General features: G+C 40.0%; 1 protein-coding gene across 3 annotated transcripts in view; it reads right to left on the bottom strand.

Moving 5' to 3' along the window:
* Positions 1–206: 206 nt before the first annotated feature.
* Positions 207–15,648, bottom strand: part of tubgcp6 (tubulin, gamma complex associated protein 6) — a 94,234-nt gene continuing 78,792 nt past the window's right edge. For all 3 annotated transcript variants that reach the window (XM_034176074.1, XM_034176076.1, XM_034176075.1), the window contains 3 exons: positions 15,172–15,385; positions 1,120–1,313; positions 207–728 (listed from right to left, as the gene is read on the bottom strand). In XM_034176074.1, the coding sequence (XP_034031965.1) occupies positions 637–728; positions 1,120–1,313; positions 15,172–15,385 (500 nt within the window). In that variant the 3' untranslated portion in view covers positions 207–636. The remainder of the gene's footprint in view (positions 729–1,119; positions 1,314–15,171; positions 15,386–15,648) is intronic.

Below are 15,648 nucleotides of genomic sequence, written 5' to 3'. Positions count from 1 at the left end.
TCCGACGAGGGGCTGGACGACTCCTCCCACAAGGAGTGCTCACAGGCGAATGACGTCACCGACAGGCGTGGAAAAACTCACGCATGCGCACGAGGGTTCATGCATGTCTGACGTAAAAACATATGAATGAAATCCATATAGTTTTTGAAAAAAATAAAAAGGACCTATACTTTATGGACAGCCCTCGTATGTAACACTTCTTACTTAAGTAAATGTGGTTTATTTACATCAAAAGATCAAAGTTAACAGCAGAGAACATTTAACAAAATACATATCTACATATAATGAAACAGTTTTCGTGCAGCTCACTGACTAACAGCTGCAAATGAACATTTTAGGTATCAGCTCCATCTTAGTTTGACATTAAATTCTGCAGAATTTCATTTTAGAAATAAAGAAAGAGAAAAAAGACACACATGCAGCTCATATCCTGAACACTGATTCTGACTGATTGCCTGAAGCAGTTTTGATGGCAAATCGCTTGCTTTATTAAATTATTTGCTCCACACAGACAGATATAACAGAGGGGATTCTCAAACTGCATTCACTGTATAATGTGGCAAATCATATAAAAAGCACACAGAGAACAGCGTGTAGGATGTGATACACCGACACTTGTGCACACTGAAGCATGACTCACGAGTCCTTGTAATAGTTGTTGAAGTTAATGCGCAGAAGAAAATCCTCTAAGTGAGGCTGGTAGCCTCGGTTCACCAGCTTGGTCACCACTGGAAGCAGAGAATGAAGTGTTTCTTAGTTCAGCTGTAGTGAAAGTAACCAGAGTTCAACTCAACCCAAAACAATCAACCGCAGACAGGAAGCAGCCTGGAAACGCTCAAGTTTCATAACCCATAATTTACCCATTTAGAGGCTGTAGCTGAACTAGGAACTGAGTTATGACACAAAAATGACATTTTTACTCAGAGGAATTACATCACTGTGATAAACAAAAGATGCAGAGGACATACTGCAGGGTAGTTTGTTTTGGCGTTCCAGAACATGAGGGCCGGAGTTGTTATTATCAAAGTTTTAACTTTTTTTTTTTTTTATAATAGCAAGTCAAGCTGCTCTTAGCTTGACTCAGTTGAGTTAAATGTGTAGACATGTTGCTGTCCTTACCTTTGAAGAGGAAGTGAGAGTAGTACTTGAAGGTGTTGTAAGACTGCTGCATGGCTATGAAGCTGGGGTGCACTGCCTCCCCCTGCTGACTGTCCCAGGGCTGTGCGATCAGCTGTGCACGGAACTTTAGAATCAGGCTGAAGATGCTGTGGATGATGTTCATGACCGGGGCAGCTTTGTCTGTCAGCAAAGCCCTGGAGATGAGCGTGTGCACAGTGCACACAAAGGGCGACAAACAACACTTTCAAATGACTTGTCAGACAACTTGATCGGTGATACAGACAACGCCTCCTAATGAGACACAATCACTCATCAGGTTCAAAAGCTAGCTTTGCATTCAACTGGAATTTCAATGACGTTGTTTCACGGTGGCAGAGTTAATTTAATGCACAGCGTGGTTCTGCATGCAGTGCCTGTAAAGACCACGAATATAATTCTGCAGCCTGAAACTCAGATACTTTAAATTTTTTCCTAACCTACAATTCCAGTTTAGTCTTGTTGGAAACATCAGGCAGCTTCAGAGACACAAACAAGCTTATCTAGCTGAAAACTGACACAAGCACCACGCCTGATTTAATTAGCACCGATAAATTAAATTACAATATTCTCTAATCAGGGTCAAAGGAATCAGGATCCAGGGCAAAATACTGACCCTGGGATCAATGCACTAATATGCAATCCCGTTTACAGGCTTGAAGGAATTATGCTGATATGAAACTCAGGATCAAAGATAAAAGCTCTTTGTGTCCTTGGATACTGCTGGAATGAGTTCTTATGAAACAATTATTTGAGGAGACTCAGATGAGTAGCACCATTTGCATTGTGAGGGAGTATCAGCTACGACCTTTTGTACAGTTGTGGTCAAAATAATAGCAGTATGTTTAAAAAAGGAGTAAATGTTATAATAGCTTTTATTTCCATACATACAAATGCATTGGGAACACTGCACATTCTATTCTAAATCAAAACATGAAGAAAAATTGATTAAATGTCTTATTATTTTACAGAAACTGAAGAAAAAGGAATATTAGGCTGTTCAAAAACATAGTAGTGTCTGCATTTTTTTTTTTATTTTTTTTTTACAAACATTTACTGTATAAACTGAAACATGCCTGAATATGTAGCTTTCCTATGTATCACTGAACTAATACTTAGTTATATAACCACTATTTCTGTGAACAGGTATTCCAGCCCAGGACAATTGGACTACATTCCCCATTTCTTGGTTTTGCCTCAGAAACAGCATTTTTGATGTCACCCCACAGGTTTTCTATTACAACCCCAATTCCAGTGAAGTTGGGAGTGTTATTTCCCCCGGCTCTTTTTTGCAAGATTCTGGCTCTTACAAAAAACAAACAACAATATTTCTCATTTTGAGTTTATTAAAGGTCATGATAGAAACCATGTGGGTGTTAACAATGGGTGTGGTTTAGTCTCACATTTCTAATGTTACTGGCTCTCACCAATAGGGGGAGCGTTCCCGTTTCTGAAACTTGGACATATGATGAAGGAAAACTTAAACTTATATTTCTCAGAACTTCCAAACAAATAACACAAATACTTGATAGCTAACATAAAATAAAGAATTCCGTTTCAAAAAGCTGGGACAGTGGTATGTTTACCACTGTGTTACATCACCTTTCCTTCTAACAACACTCAATAAGCGTTTAGGAACTGAGGACACTAATTGTTGAAGCTTTGTAGGTGGAATTCTTTCCCATTCTTGCTTGATGTACGACTTCAGTTGTTCAACAGTCCGGGGTCTCCGTTGTCGTATTTTGCACTTCATAATGTGCCACAAATTTTCAGTTGTCGACAGGACTGAACTGCAGGCAGGCCAGTATAATACCCGCACTCTTACTACAAAGCCACGCTGTTGTAACACGTGCAGAATGTGGCTTGGCATTGTCTTGCTGAAATAAGCAGGGACATCCCTGAAAAAGACGTTGCTTGGATGGCAGCATGTGTTGCTCCCAAACCTGGATGTACCTTTCAGCATTGATGGTGCCATCACAGATGTGTAAGTTGTCCATGCCATGAGCACTAACACACCCCCATACCATCACAGATGCTGGCTTTTGAACTTTGCGCTGGTAACAATCTGGATGGTCTTTTTCCTGTTTTGTCCAGAGGACACGACGTCCGTGATTTCCAAAAACAATTTGAAATGTGGACTCATCAGACCACAGCACACTTTTCCACTTTGCATCTGTCCATTTCAAATGAGCTCAGGCCCAGAGAAGGTGGCAGCGTTTCTGAATGTTGTTGATGTATGGCTTTCGCTTTGCATGGTAGAGTTTTAACTTGCACTTGTAGATGTACCAATGAACTGTGTTAACTGACAATGGTTTGGTGTCAGTTTTTAATGCAGTGCCGCCTGAGGGATCGAAGGTCATGGGCATTCAATGTTGGTTTTGAGCTTTGCGCTTACATGTAGAAATTTCTCCAGATTCTCTGAATCTTCTGATTATATTTTGGTCTGTAGATGATGGAATCCCTAAATTCCTTGCAACTGAACATTGAGAAACATTGTTGTTAAACTGTTGGACTATTTTTTCACGCAGTTGTTCACAAAGTGGTGATCCTCACCCCATCTTTGCTTGTGAATGGCTGAGCCTTTTGGGGATGCTCCTTTTATACCCAATCATGACACTCACCTGTTTCCAATTAACCTGTTCACCTGCGGAATGTGCCAAACAGGTGTTCGTTGAGCATTCATTAACTTTCCCAGTCTTTTGTTGCCCCTGTCCCAGCTTTTTTGAAATGCATTGCAGGCATCCATTTCAAAATTAGCAAATATTTGCACAAAATAAATAAATAAATAAATAATAAATAAAATAACTTGTCTTTGTGGTGTATTTAATTGAATATAGGCTGAAGAGGATTTGCAAATCATTGTATTCTGTTTTAATTTATATTTCACACAACATCCCAGCTGTGACCCCCCCCCCCCCCCTCCCCCCCCCAAAAAAACCAACCTTTCTTTCATTAGTCCACAAAATGTTGCACCATTTCTCTTTAGGCCAGTCAATGTGTTCTTTGGAAAATTGTAACCTCATCAGCACGTTTCTTTCAACAATGGGACATTCTGATAGCTTCTTGTCCATAGCTTGACTTCACATAGGCATCTTATAATTGTAACAGTGCTAGTAGGTAATTTTAGACCTTCTCTAATCACCCTGGAGCTGATCACTGGCCGAGTCTTTGCCATTCTGGCTATTCTTACATCCATTTGAATGGAGGTTTTATGTTTTCTTCCACATCCTTCTGGTTTTGCTGCCATTTTAAAGTATTTGAGATCATTTTAGCTGAGCAGCCTATCATTTTCTGCACTACCCTCTCCAATCATTTTTTAATCAAAGTACACTGTTCTTCTAAACAATGTCTGTAACGACCCATTTTACTGAGATTTTCAGAGAGAAATGCACAACAGCCAGCATGTACAACGTTTACTGCCGTCGTCCTTAAATAAGGGCCACCTGTAAGGGTGTAATAAGGGTCACAGAAAGAAAAATGCAGACGCTGCTATTTTTTTTGAACAGCCTAATATTCCTTTTTCTTCACTTTCTGCAAAGTACCGTCGTTGTGCATCTGAGTGCCTTGGGCGTTCTGCATAAAATTCCGCTGGAAGTGGATGTGAGCGTTGGCACAAACTCTGCCAAATATTACATTTGTCGGGCCACTCATTTCAATTAAATGTCTGATTTCCTCACAAATAAAGAATAAACCACCTGTCTGCCCCCCCATCCTTGTGTCATTTATTAAATATGTTCATTGTCAGCTGATGTCGGGCACTTTTTCATCTTGGCAGCAAAAGAAAGAAAGAAAAAAAAAAAAGAAATGTGCAAGGTCAGTTTTCAATACTAACCACACGGACAATAATATTTTGCACAGTGTTACATTAAAGCAGAAACCTCATGGAAGCTTCAAATGATCGCTGTCCGTGAACATTGCTCATTGCTCAACAAAAAATGAGGTGGGCTTCATAGATAATTGGCAAAGCTTCTGGGGAAAACCTGGTCTTGTTAGGAGAGACGGCATCCATCCCACTTTGGATGGAGCAGCTCTCATTTCTACAAATCTGGCCAATTTTCTTAAATCCTCCAAACCGTGACTATCCAGGGTTGGGACCAGGAAGCAGAGTTGTAGTCTTACACACCTCTCTGCAGCTTCTCTCCCCCTGCCATCCCCTCATTACCCCATCCCCGTAGAGACGGTGTCTGCTCCCAGACCACCAATAACCAGCAAAAATCTATTTAAGCATAAAAATTCAAAAAGAAAAAATAATATAGCACCTTCAACTGCACCACAGACTAAAACAGTTAAATGTGGTCTATTAAACATTAGGTCTCTCTCGTCTAAGTCCCTGTTGGTAAATGATATAATAATGGATCAACATATTGATTTATTCTGCCTTACAGAAACCTGGTTACAGCAGGATGAATATGTTAGTTTAAATGAGTCAACACCCCCGAGTCACACTAACTGCCAGAACGCTCGTAGCACGGGCCGAGGCGGAGGATTAGCAGCAATCTTCCATTCCAGCTTATTAATTAATCAAAAACCCAGACAGAGCTTTAATTCATTTGAAAGCTTGACTCTTAGTCTTGTCCATCCAAATTGGAAGTCCCAAAAACCAGTTTTATTTGTTATTATCTATCGTCCACCTGGTCGTTACTGTGAGTTTCTCTGTGAATTTTCAGACCTTTTGTCTGACTTAGTGCTTAGCTCAGATAAGATAATTATAGTGGGCGATTTTAACAACCACACAGATGCTGAGAATGACAGCCTCAGCACTGCATTTAATCTATTATTAGACTCTATTGGCTTTGCTCAAAATGTAAATGAGTCCACCCACCACTTTAATCATATCTTAGATCTTGTTCTGACTTATGGTATGGAAATAGAAGACTTAACAGTATTCCCTGAAAACTCCCTTCTGTCTGATCATTTCTTAATAACATTTACATTTACTCTGATGGACTACCCAGCAGTGGGGAATAAGTTTCATTACACTAGAAGTCTTTCAGAAAGCGCTGTAACTAGGTTTAAGGATATGATTCCTTCTTTATGTTCTCTAACGCCATATACCAACACAGTGCAGAGTAGCTACCTAAACTCTGTAAGTGAGATAGAGTATCTCGTCAATAGTTTTACATCCTCATTGAAGACAACTTTAGATGCTGTAGCTCCTCTGAAAAAGAGAGCTTTAAATCAGAAGTGCCTGACTCCGTGGTATAACTCACAAACTCGTAGCTTAAAGCAGATAACCCGTAAGTTGGAGAGGAAATGGCGTCTCACTGATTTAGAAGATCTTCACTTAGCCTGGAAAAAGAGTCTGTTGCTCTATAAAAAAGCCCTCCGTAAAGCTAGGACATCTTTCTACTCATCACTAATTGAAGAAAATAAGAACAACCCCAGGTTTCTTTTCAGCACTGTAGCCAGGCTAACAAAGAGTCAGAGCTCTATTGAGCTGAGTATTCCATTAACTTTAACTAGTAATGACTTCATGACTTTCTTTGCTAACAAAATTTTAACTATTAGAGAAAAAATTACTCATAACCATCCCAAAGACGTATCGTTATCTTTGGCTGCTTTCAGTGATGCCGGTATTTGGTTAGACTCTTTCTCTCCGATTGTCCTGTCTGAGTTATTTTCATTAGTTACTTCATCCAAACCATCAACATGTTTATTAGACCCCATTCCTACCAGGCTGCTCAAGGAAGCCCTACCATTATTTAATGCTTCGATCTTAAATATGATCAATCTATCTTTGTTAGTTGGCTATGTACCACAGGCTTTTAAGGTGGTAGCAATTAAACCATTACTTAAAAAGCCATCACTTGACCCAGCTATCTTAGCTAATTATAGGCCAATCTCCAACCTTCCTTTTCTCTCAAAAATTCTTGAAAGGGTAGTTGTAAAACAGCTAACTGATCATCTGCAGAGGAATGGTCTATTTGAAGAGTTTCAGTCAGGTTTTAGAATTCATCATAGTACAGAAACAGCATTAGTGAAGGTTGCAAATGATCTTCTTATGGCCTCCGACAGTGGACTCATCTCTGTGCTTGTTCTGTTAGACCTCAGTGCTGCTTTTGATACTGTTGACCATAAAATTTTATTACAGAGATTAGAGCATGCCATAGGTATTAAAGGCACTGCGCTGCGGTGGTTCGAATCATATTTGTCTAATAGATTACAATTTGTTCATGTAAATGGGGAATCTTCTTCACAGACTAAAGTTAATTATGGAGTTCCACAAGGTTCTGTGCTAGGACCAATTTTATTCACTTTATACATGCTTCCCTTAGGCAGTATTATTAGACGGTATTGCTTAAATTTTCATTGTTACGCAGATGATACCCAGCTTTATCTATCCATGAAGCCAGAGGACACACACCAATTAGCTAAACTGCAGGATTGTCTTACAGACATAAAGACATGGATGACCTCTAATTTCCTGCTTTTAAACTCAGATAAAACTGAAGTTATTGTACTTGGCCCCACAAATCTTAGAAACATGGTGTCTAACCAGATCCTTACTCTGGATGGCATTACCCTGACCTCTAGTAATACTGTCAGAAATCTTGGAGTCATTTTTGATCAGGATATGTCATTCAAAGCGCATATTAAACAAATATGTAGGACTGCTTTTTTGCATTTACGCAATATCTCTAAAATTAGAAAGGTCTTGTCTCAGAGTGATGCTGAAAAACTAATTCATGCATTTATTTCCTCTAGGCTGGACTATTGTAATTCATTATTATCAGGTTGTCCTAAAAGTTCCCTAAAAAGCCTTCAGTTAATTCAAAATGCTGCAGCTAGAGTACTAACGGGGACTAGAAGGAGAGAGCATATCTCACCCATATTGGCCTCTCTTCATTGGCTTCCTGTTAATTCTAGAATAGAATTTAAAATTCTTCTTCTTACTTATAAGGTTTTGAATAATCAGGTCCCATCTTATCTTAGGGACCTCGTAGTACCATATCACCCCAATAGAGTGCTTCGCTCTCAGACTGCAGGCTTACTTGTAGTTCCTAGGGTTTTTAAGAGTAGAATGGGAGGCAGAGCCTTCAGCTTTCAGGCTCCTCTCCTGTGGAACCAGCTCCCAATTCAGATCAGGGAGACAGACACCCTCTCTACTTTTAAGATTAGGCTTAAAACTTTCCTTTTTGCTAAAGCTTATAGTTAGGGCTGGATCAGGTGACCCTGAACCATCCCTTAGTTATGCTGCTATAGACGTAGACTGCTGGGGGGTTCCCATGATGCACTGTTTCTTTCTCTTTTTGCTCTGTATGCACCACTCTGCATTTAATCATTAGTGATCGATCTCTGCTCCCCTCCACAGCATGTCTTTTTCCTGGTTCTCTCCCTCAGCCCCAACCAGTCCCAGCAGAAGACTGCCCCTCCCTGAGCCTGGTTCTGCTGGAGGTTTCTTCCTGTTAAAAGGGAGTTTTTCCTTCCCACTGTAGCCAAGTGCTTGCTCACAGGGGGTCGTTTTGACCGTTGGGGTTTTACATAATTATTGTATGGCCTTGCCTTACAATATAAAGCGCCTTGGGGCAACTGTTTGTTGTGATTTGGCGCTATATAAAAAAAAAATTGATTGATTGATTGATTAATCCCCGGTCACACGGCACTAACGAAGGACACTGAACCCAAAATGAAACAAGAAATGTGGACTTTCAGAGACATCGTTTAACCATTGTCCAGCTTCGTTCCTGTAGCTGGTGCTTCATCAGAATTTTCAAACTGTTGAAAAATGTGAACGAATCCCGATGAGAACTTCAATTCGTCCGTATTCCGTTTTGCTTTCTGTGTTGACAGTTCCTCATCATTTGCATAGTTCCTGTACCATTAGCATTCCGTTTGGTTATTGTCCAACTTTGTCCAACCTCCCAAGTCCGACATTTTGCACAAATATTGACGATATATGAATGGATCAATAACTAAAGCTCAGACGAGCTGAATGCGACTCATCCATGTGTGGGACGAAAAGCAATGTTGTCATACAGAAACAATAGTGGCAAGAATGTTTGATCAACTACTTGAACTATTTACACAAGTTCCAGCCTTCTGTGGCAGACAGCCATTTGTGGCAGCTGTGCGCACATGCACGTTGGTGTTGTGAAGACAAACCTGTTGTCAAGACAACCAGATCTTGCGCCTGCAGGTGCTGTGGAGAGCACAGGCTGGCTGCAGAAATGATCACAGTCTGGCGCTCGGTCTGACTGATTCGGTTTTGTTTCGTTCTTTTATGCGCTGTGGACTCGCAGGCTTTTCGATGATGGGAGAAGTGCTGGCTCATTCATCCACTTTTTCTTGACGATTTGTGACTGTGATTTTTTTTCCTTCATTCAGCTAATGCTGTGTACTGTGTGACTGGGCCCTAAAGGCCCTGTCACACAATGACGATTTAGCCAGCGTATGCCAGCCATATTAAAAATGCTGGCATAAGTCTAATAAGTTAAGGGTAAGTTTTTCATAAGTTCAAAGCATGTTGAAGCATGCTGATACAACCCCAGTTCCAATGAAGTTGGGACGTTGTGTAAAATGTAAATAAAAACAGAATACAGTGATTTGCAAGTCTTCTTCAACCTATATTCAATTGAATACACCAATTACCAATACAGACAAACTGATAAGCTTTATTGTTTTTGTGCAAATATTTGTTCATTTTGAAATGGATGCCTGCAACACCTTTCAAAAAAGTTGGGACAGTGGTATGTTTACCACTGTGTTACATCATCTTTCCTTCTAACAACACTCAATAAGCGTTTGGGAACTGAGTACACTAATTGATGAAGCTTTGTAGGTGGAATTCTTTCCCATTCTTGCATGATGTATGACTTCAGCTGTTCAACAGTCTGGGGTCTCCATGGTCGTATTTTGCGCTTCATAATGCGCCACACATTTTCAATGGGTGACAGTTCTGGACTGCAGGCAGGCCAGTCTAGTACCTGCACTCTTTTACTACGAAGCCACACTGTTGTAACAAGTGCAGAATGTGGCTTGGCATTGTATTGCTGAAATAAGCAGGGACGTCCCTGAAGGAGATGTTGCCTGGATGGCAGCATGTATTCTCCAAAACCTGGATGGGCCTTTCAGCACTTGATGGTGCCATCACAGATATGCAAGTTGCCCATGCCATGGGCACTAACACAACCCCATACCATCACAGATGCTGGCTTTTGAACTTTGCGCTGGTAACAATCTGGATGTTGTTTTTCCTCTTTTGTCCAGAGGACATGATGTCCATGATTTCCAAAAATAATTTGAAATGTGGACTCATCAGACCACAGCACACTTTTCCACTTTCGTCTGTCCATTTCAAATGAGCTTGGGCCCAGAGAAGGTGGCGATGTTTCTGGATGTTGTTGATGTATGGCTTTCACTTTGCATGGTAGAGATTTAACTTGCACTTGTAGATGTAGCGACGAACTGTGTTAACCGACAACTGTGTTAACTGACAATGGTTTTCTGAAGTGTTCCTGAGCCCACGTGGTAAGATCCTTTACATAAAGATGTAAGTTTTTAATGCAGTACCGCCTGAGGGATCAAAGGTCATGGGCATTCAATGTTAGTTTTTGGCCTTGCTGCTTACGTGTAGAAAGTTCCCCAGAATATCTGAATCTTCTGATTATATTATGGACTGTAGATGATGGAATCCCTAAATTCCTTGCAATTCAACATTCAGAATCATTGTTCTTAAACTGCTGGACTATTTTTTTTTATGCAGTTGTTCACAAAGTGGTGATCCTCACCCCATCTTTGCTTGTGAATGGCTGAGCCTTTTGGGGATGCTCCTTTTATACCCAATCATGACACGCTCACCTGTTTCCAATTAGGGGCTCTTTGAGCATTCATCAACTTTCCCAGTCTTTTGTTGCCCTGTCCCAACTTTTTTGAAATGTGTTGCAGGCATCCATTTCAAAATGAGCAAATATTTGCACAAAAACAAGGTTTATCAGTTTGAACATTAAATAGCTTGTCTTTGTGGTGTATTCAATTGAATATAGCTTGAAAAGGATTTGCAAATCATTGTATTCTGTTTTTATTTACATTTTACACAACATCCCAACTTCACTGGAATTGGGGTTGTTTACATCCTAATACGCTGAGCTCCTTGAAAAATTTTGGCATGCTGAAAATTTTCAATGAGTGCCAGTGTATGACTCATATGTCCCGCACATGCGGGACATAAATTGCAGGTGATTGTTGGCACACGTTTCTTGCAATTTTCTCATAAGTCTAAATCCGTCCATTCATGCTGGCCACTGATTGGCTGAAACCTGCAGTCCTCATGCAAACAGACTGTTTCATTCACACACTGAGTAAATATAAACTCTTACCTGTTTGTTTCAGTCCAACTCATCATCACAGGCTGACAGACACATATCCACATAAAGCTCCTGATTTTCGAAAACGACATCTGAAATTACTTTAATTTCTTGTCGTGGCTGGAAACGTAGCATTTTAAAGCAAGTCCCTCTGTGGTTTTTCTGCTGCAGGTGCATTTCTCAGAAGATGCCGGTGTCGCACTCCAATTACACACAAGCACTGTGATGATTTAAACTTTTAAAGCACTGTCGTTATCGATGTGATCATCAGATGACCTGATCGATCAAGTGTGATCCGACCCAAATGAAGGGCTGTGTCTCTTTAAACTTTTAAAGCACCGTCGCTGATGGTGTGATCACCGACAGCTCACCAGATCACTTCATTCAGGTCTGATCACACCTGATCGCGGTTGACTACAACACCTGGCAAAAATTATGGATTCACCGGTCTCGGAGGATGTTCATTCAGTTGTTTAATTTTGTAGAAAAAAAGCAGATCACAGACATGACACAAAACTAAAGTCATTTCAAATGACAACTTTCTGGCTTTAAGAAACACTATAAGAAATCAAGAAAAAAAGATTGTGGCAGTCAGTAACGGTTACTTTTTTAGACCAAGCAGAGGAAAAAAATAAGGAATCACTCAATTCTGAGGAAAAAATTATGGAATCACCCTGTAAATTTTCATCCCCAAAACTAACGCCTGCATCAAATCAGATCTGCTCATTAGTCTGCATCAAATCAGATCTGCTCATTAGTCTGCATCTAAAAAGGAGTGATCACACCTTGGAGAGCTGTTGCAACAAGTGGACTGACATGAATCATGGCTCCAACACAAGAGATGTCAATTGAAACAAAGGAGAGGATTATCAAACTCTTAAAAGAGGGTAAATCATCACGCAATGTTGCAAAAGATGTTGGTTGTTCACAGTCAGCTGTGTCTAAACTCTGGACCAAATACAAACAACATGGGAAGGTTGTTAAAGGCAAACATACTGGTCGACCAAGGAAGACATCAAAGCGTCAAGACAGAAAATTTAAAGCAATATGTCTCAAAAATCGAAAATGCACAACAAAACGAGGAACGAATGGGAGGAAACTGGAGTCAACGTCTGTGACCGAACTGTAAGAAACCGCCTAAAGGAAATGGGATTTACATACAGAAAAGCTAAACGAAAACCATCATTAACACCTAAACAGAAAAAACAAGGTTACAATGGGCTAAGGAAAAGCAATCGTGGACTATGGATGACTGGATGAAAGTCATATTCAGTGATGAATCTCGAATCTGCATTGGGCAAGGTGATGATGCTGGAACTTTTGTTTGGTGCCGTTCCAATGAGATTTATAAAGATGACTGCCTGAAGAGAACATGTAAATTTCCACAGTCATTGATGATATGGGGCTGCATGTCAGGTAAAGGCACTGGGGAGATGGCTGTCATTACATCATCAATAAATGCACAAGTTTACGTTGATATTTTAGACACTTTTCTTATCCCATCAATTGAAAGGATGTTTGGGGATGATGAAATCATTTTTCAAGATGATAATGCATCTTGCCATAGAGCAAAAACTGTGAAAACATTCCTTGCAAAAAGACACATAGGGTCAATGTCATGGCCTGCAAATAGTACGGATCTTAATCTAATTGAAAATCTTTGGTGGAAGTTGAAGAAAATGGTCCATGACAAGGCTCCAACCTGCGAAGCTGATCTGGCAACAGCAATCAGAGAAAGTTGGAGCCAGATTGATGAAGAGTACTGTTTGTCACTCATTAAGTCCATGCCTCAGAGACTGCAAGCTGTTATAAAAGCCAGAGGTGGTGCAACAAAATACTAGTGATGTGTTGGAGCGTTCTTTTGTTTTTCATGATTCCATAATTTTTTCCTCAGAATTGAGTGATTCCATATTTTTTTTCCCTCTGCTTGGTCTAAAAAAGTAACCGTTACTGACTGCCACAATTTTTTTTTTCCTGATTTCTTAGTGTTTCTTAAAGCCAGAAAGTTGCCATTTGAAATTACTTTAGTTTTGTGTCATGTCTGTGATCTGCTTTTTTTTTCTACAAAATTAAACAACTGAATGAACATCCTCTGAGGCCGGTGATTCCATAATTTTTGCCAGGGGTTGTAGTGCTCTAAAAGTTTAAATCATCACAGCATTTCTTTATTCAGGTCTGTGATGACCTGATCAAGTCTGCTGATCAGCGGACCTGATCAAAAAGCAACCGCAAGGCGCTTTAAAACTTTTAAGAGTCACAGCACTCCATTCATTCACGGCAGCGTTTACCACAGCCAATCGACTCATCAGCATTCAGTACACAATGAAAATGGTCCACCAAGATAAAAAATAAAGATAATAAAATAAAATAACGTTAAATTACTGTTACTGACCGGCACCACACTGTGCAGTACAGACCCAAACCACTCGGTGGAAACAGGGCTGTCGACATACACAGGCTAAATTGTCATGGTATGACAGGGCTTTTAGTTAAAAAATTCACAATTTTCCCGTCACCATCTAAAAACAGTGGAACAACCAGTCTGTCACTGACTCATTACCTGAAGTGAGTTTTCTCCATGTTTGGTCCAAAAATACTGCGTGTGCTCTCTAGGTCCCACTCTCTCACACTCAAAATGGCAAACAAATACCGAGGCAGCAGGGAAGATCTCATCTCATCTCCCCACAAAGTTTTGAGCATGCACAAAATTTCTGATGAACTCCACAGACATCAACTGACAAGGAACTCAATTTGCAAGATGGAAAAAAGACTTTTGTCTGACAAAAATGAACTCAAACTGATAGCAGCTCCTTCACCATGTGACTGGGCTTGAAGGACGGAGTTTCTACAATCACAGCCACAGAAAGCTCTATCTTCTTCAGAGTTGTCATGGGTGTCTTGTTCCAACACAAGTCTTTTCCTTGCATAGTCACTCAGATTTTGAGAAATGGCTACTCCAGATAAGATTTACCAGATAACAAAATGCCATTTGCACTGCTTAATGATTTATTTAAATGAATCCGGATCTAAATTTGTTAGGTGATAGTAAGTGCCAGTCTGCACCTCACTTTCAAATACAAGTGTGATTGGGGCATGTTATGGGGTTTTCCATGTTAAATTTAAATGGTCACAAAATCTGTAACCCAATCAAACTTTGTCAGTCAATAAAGGATACCATCCTACATAATGCTCTCAAAAGTGAAAGAAATTTGATCTTTTTTTGACATAGTTATGAATTTTTTTGAAAATTCGTTCAATGTTAAAGGACAGGGATTTTTCCAAGATTTTTCCTGACATTGACCTTTGACCTTGAAACCTCCTCCAATTTTGTTGCAGGAGGTAATAACTATTATATTTAGTTTGTCCAATTACTTATGGTCTCTGAAAATGGAGGCATTATGCACACAAAAGACTAATTCCTAAATAGTTAATGTGATGTCTTTATTTAGCCCCATGAATTAAAGATGAAAGTCTACACTACAAGTACATCTTAAGTGTTTAATGTCAATTCCATTGTGGTGGTATATAGAAGCAATACTATAATATGGTGTCGCTGTCCAAATACCTGGCTGTAACTTCTTGGGCAAAGGTAATATTATATTACAGCAAAACATGTTTGGGGGGGGGGGGGGCAATGTGCCATTAACTTTATTAAAATACAGCATGAACAATGAACACATTTTTTTGCATCATGTATACTTCCAGCCCTCACCTGAAGATGGCTCTGTTGAGGTAGTCTGCATGTGTGCGGTGGATAGCGTCCAGGTCATTGGCAGCAGCCAGCTTGGCTGTGAATTCGCTCCAGGACACCTGAAGTATCTGATTGGAGATGTATCCCTGAATCACCTTGACGAAGTGCTGCATCTCATGACGGTACAACTGCAACTGCCGGAACTGCACCGAGCGACCTGCACCTTTCACCAGCGCTGAGGGAAACCAGTGTTGACTATTACTGCAGCAGTGATTAGTTGATAAATAATAAAGTCATCCAACAGAAAATTAATTATAAATACAAATCTTTTAAAAACCAAGAACTGAGATTTAACACAGCCTGTGAAATGAGCACAATTACCATGTTTGGCTTCATCTCACTGGAAATACAAAAAAAATTGAGTCTTCCCATTTTTCAGTAGGACAAACAATTCACTATGAGCTACTGGAAATTTTACGGGCAGATGTCATTCTATAT

This window comes from Thalassophryne amazonica, chromosome 8, assembly GCF_902500255.1.
Source record: "Thalassophryne amazonica chromosome 8, fThaAma1.1, whole genome shotgun sequence".
In the NCBI taxonomy this organism is placed as follows: domain Eukaryota; kingdom Metazoa; phylum Chordata; class Actinopteri; order Batrachoidiformes; family Batrachoididae; genus Thalassophryne; species Thalassophryne amazonica.
The sequence above is the reverse complement of the archived record's forward strand: the minus strand, read 5'-3'. Positions and strand labels throughout refer to the sequence as shown.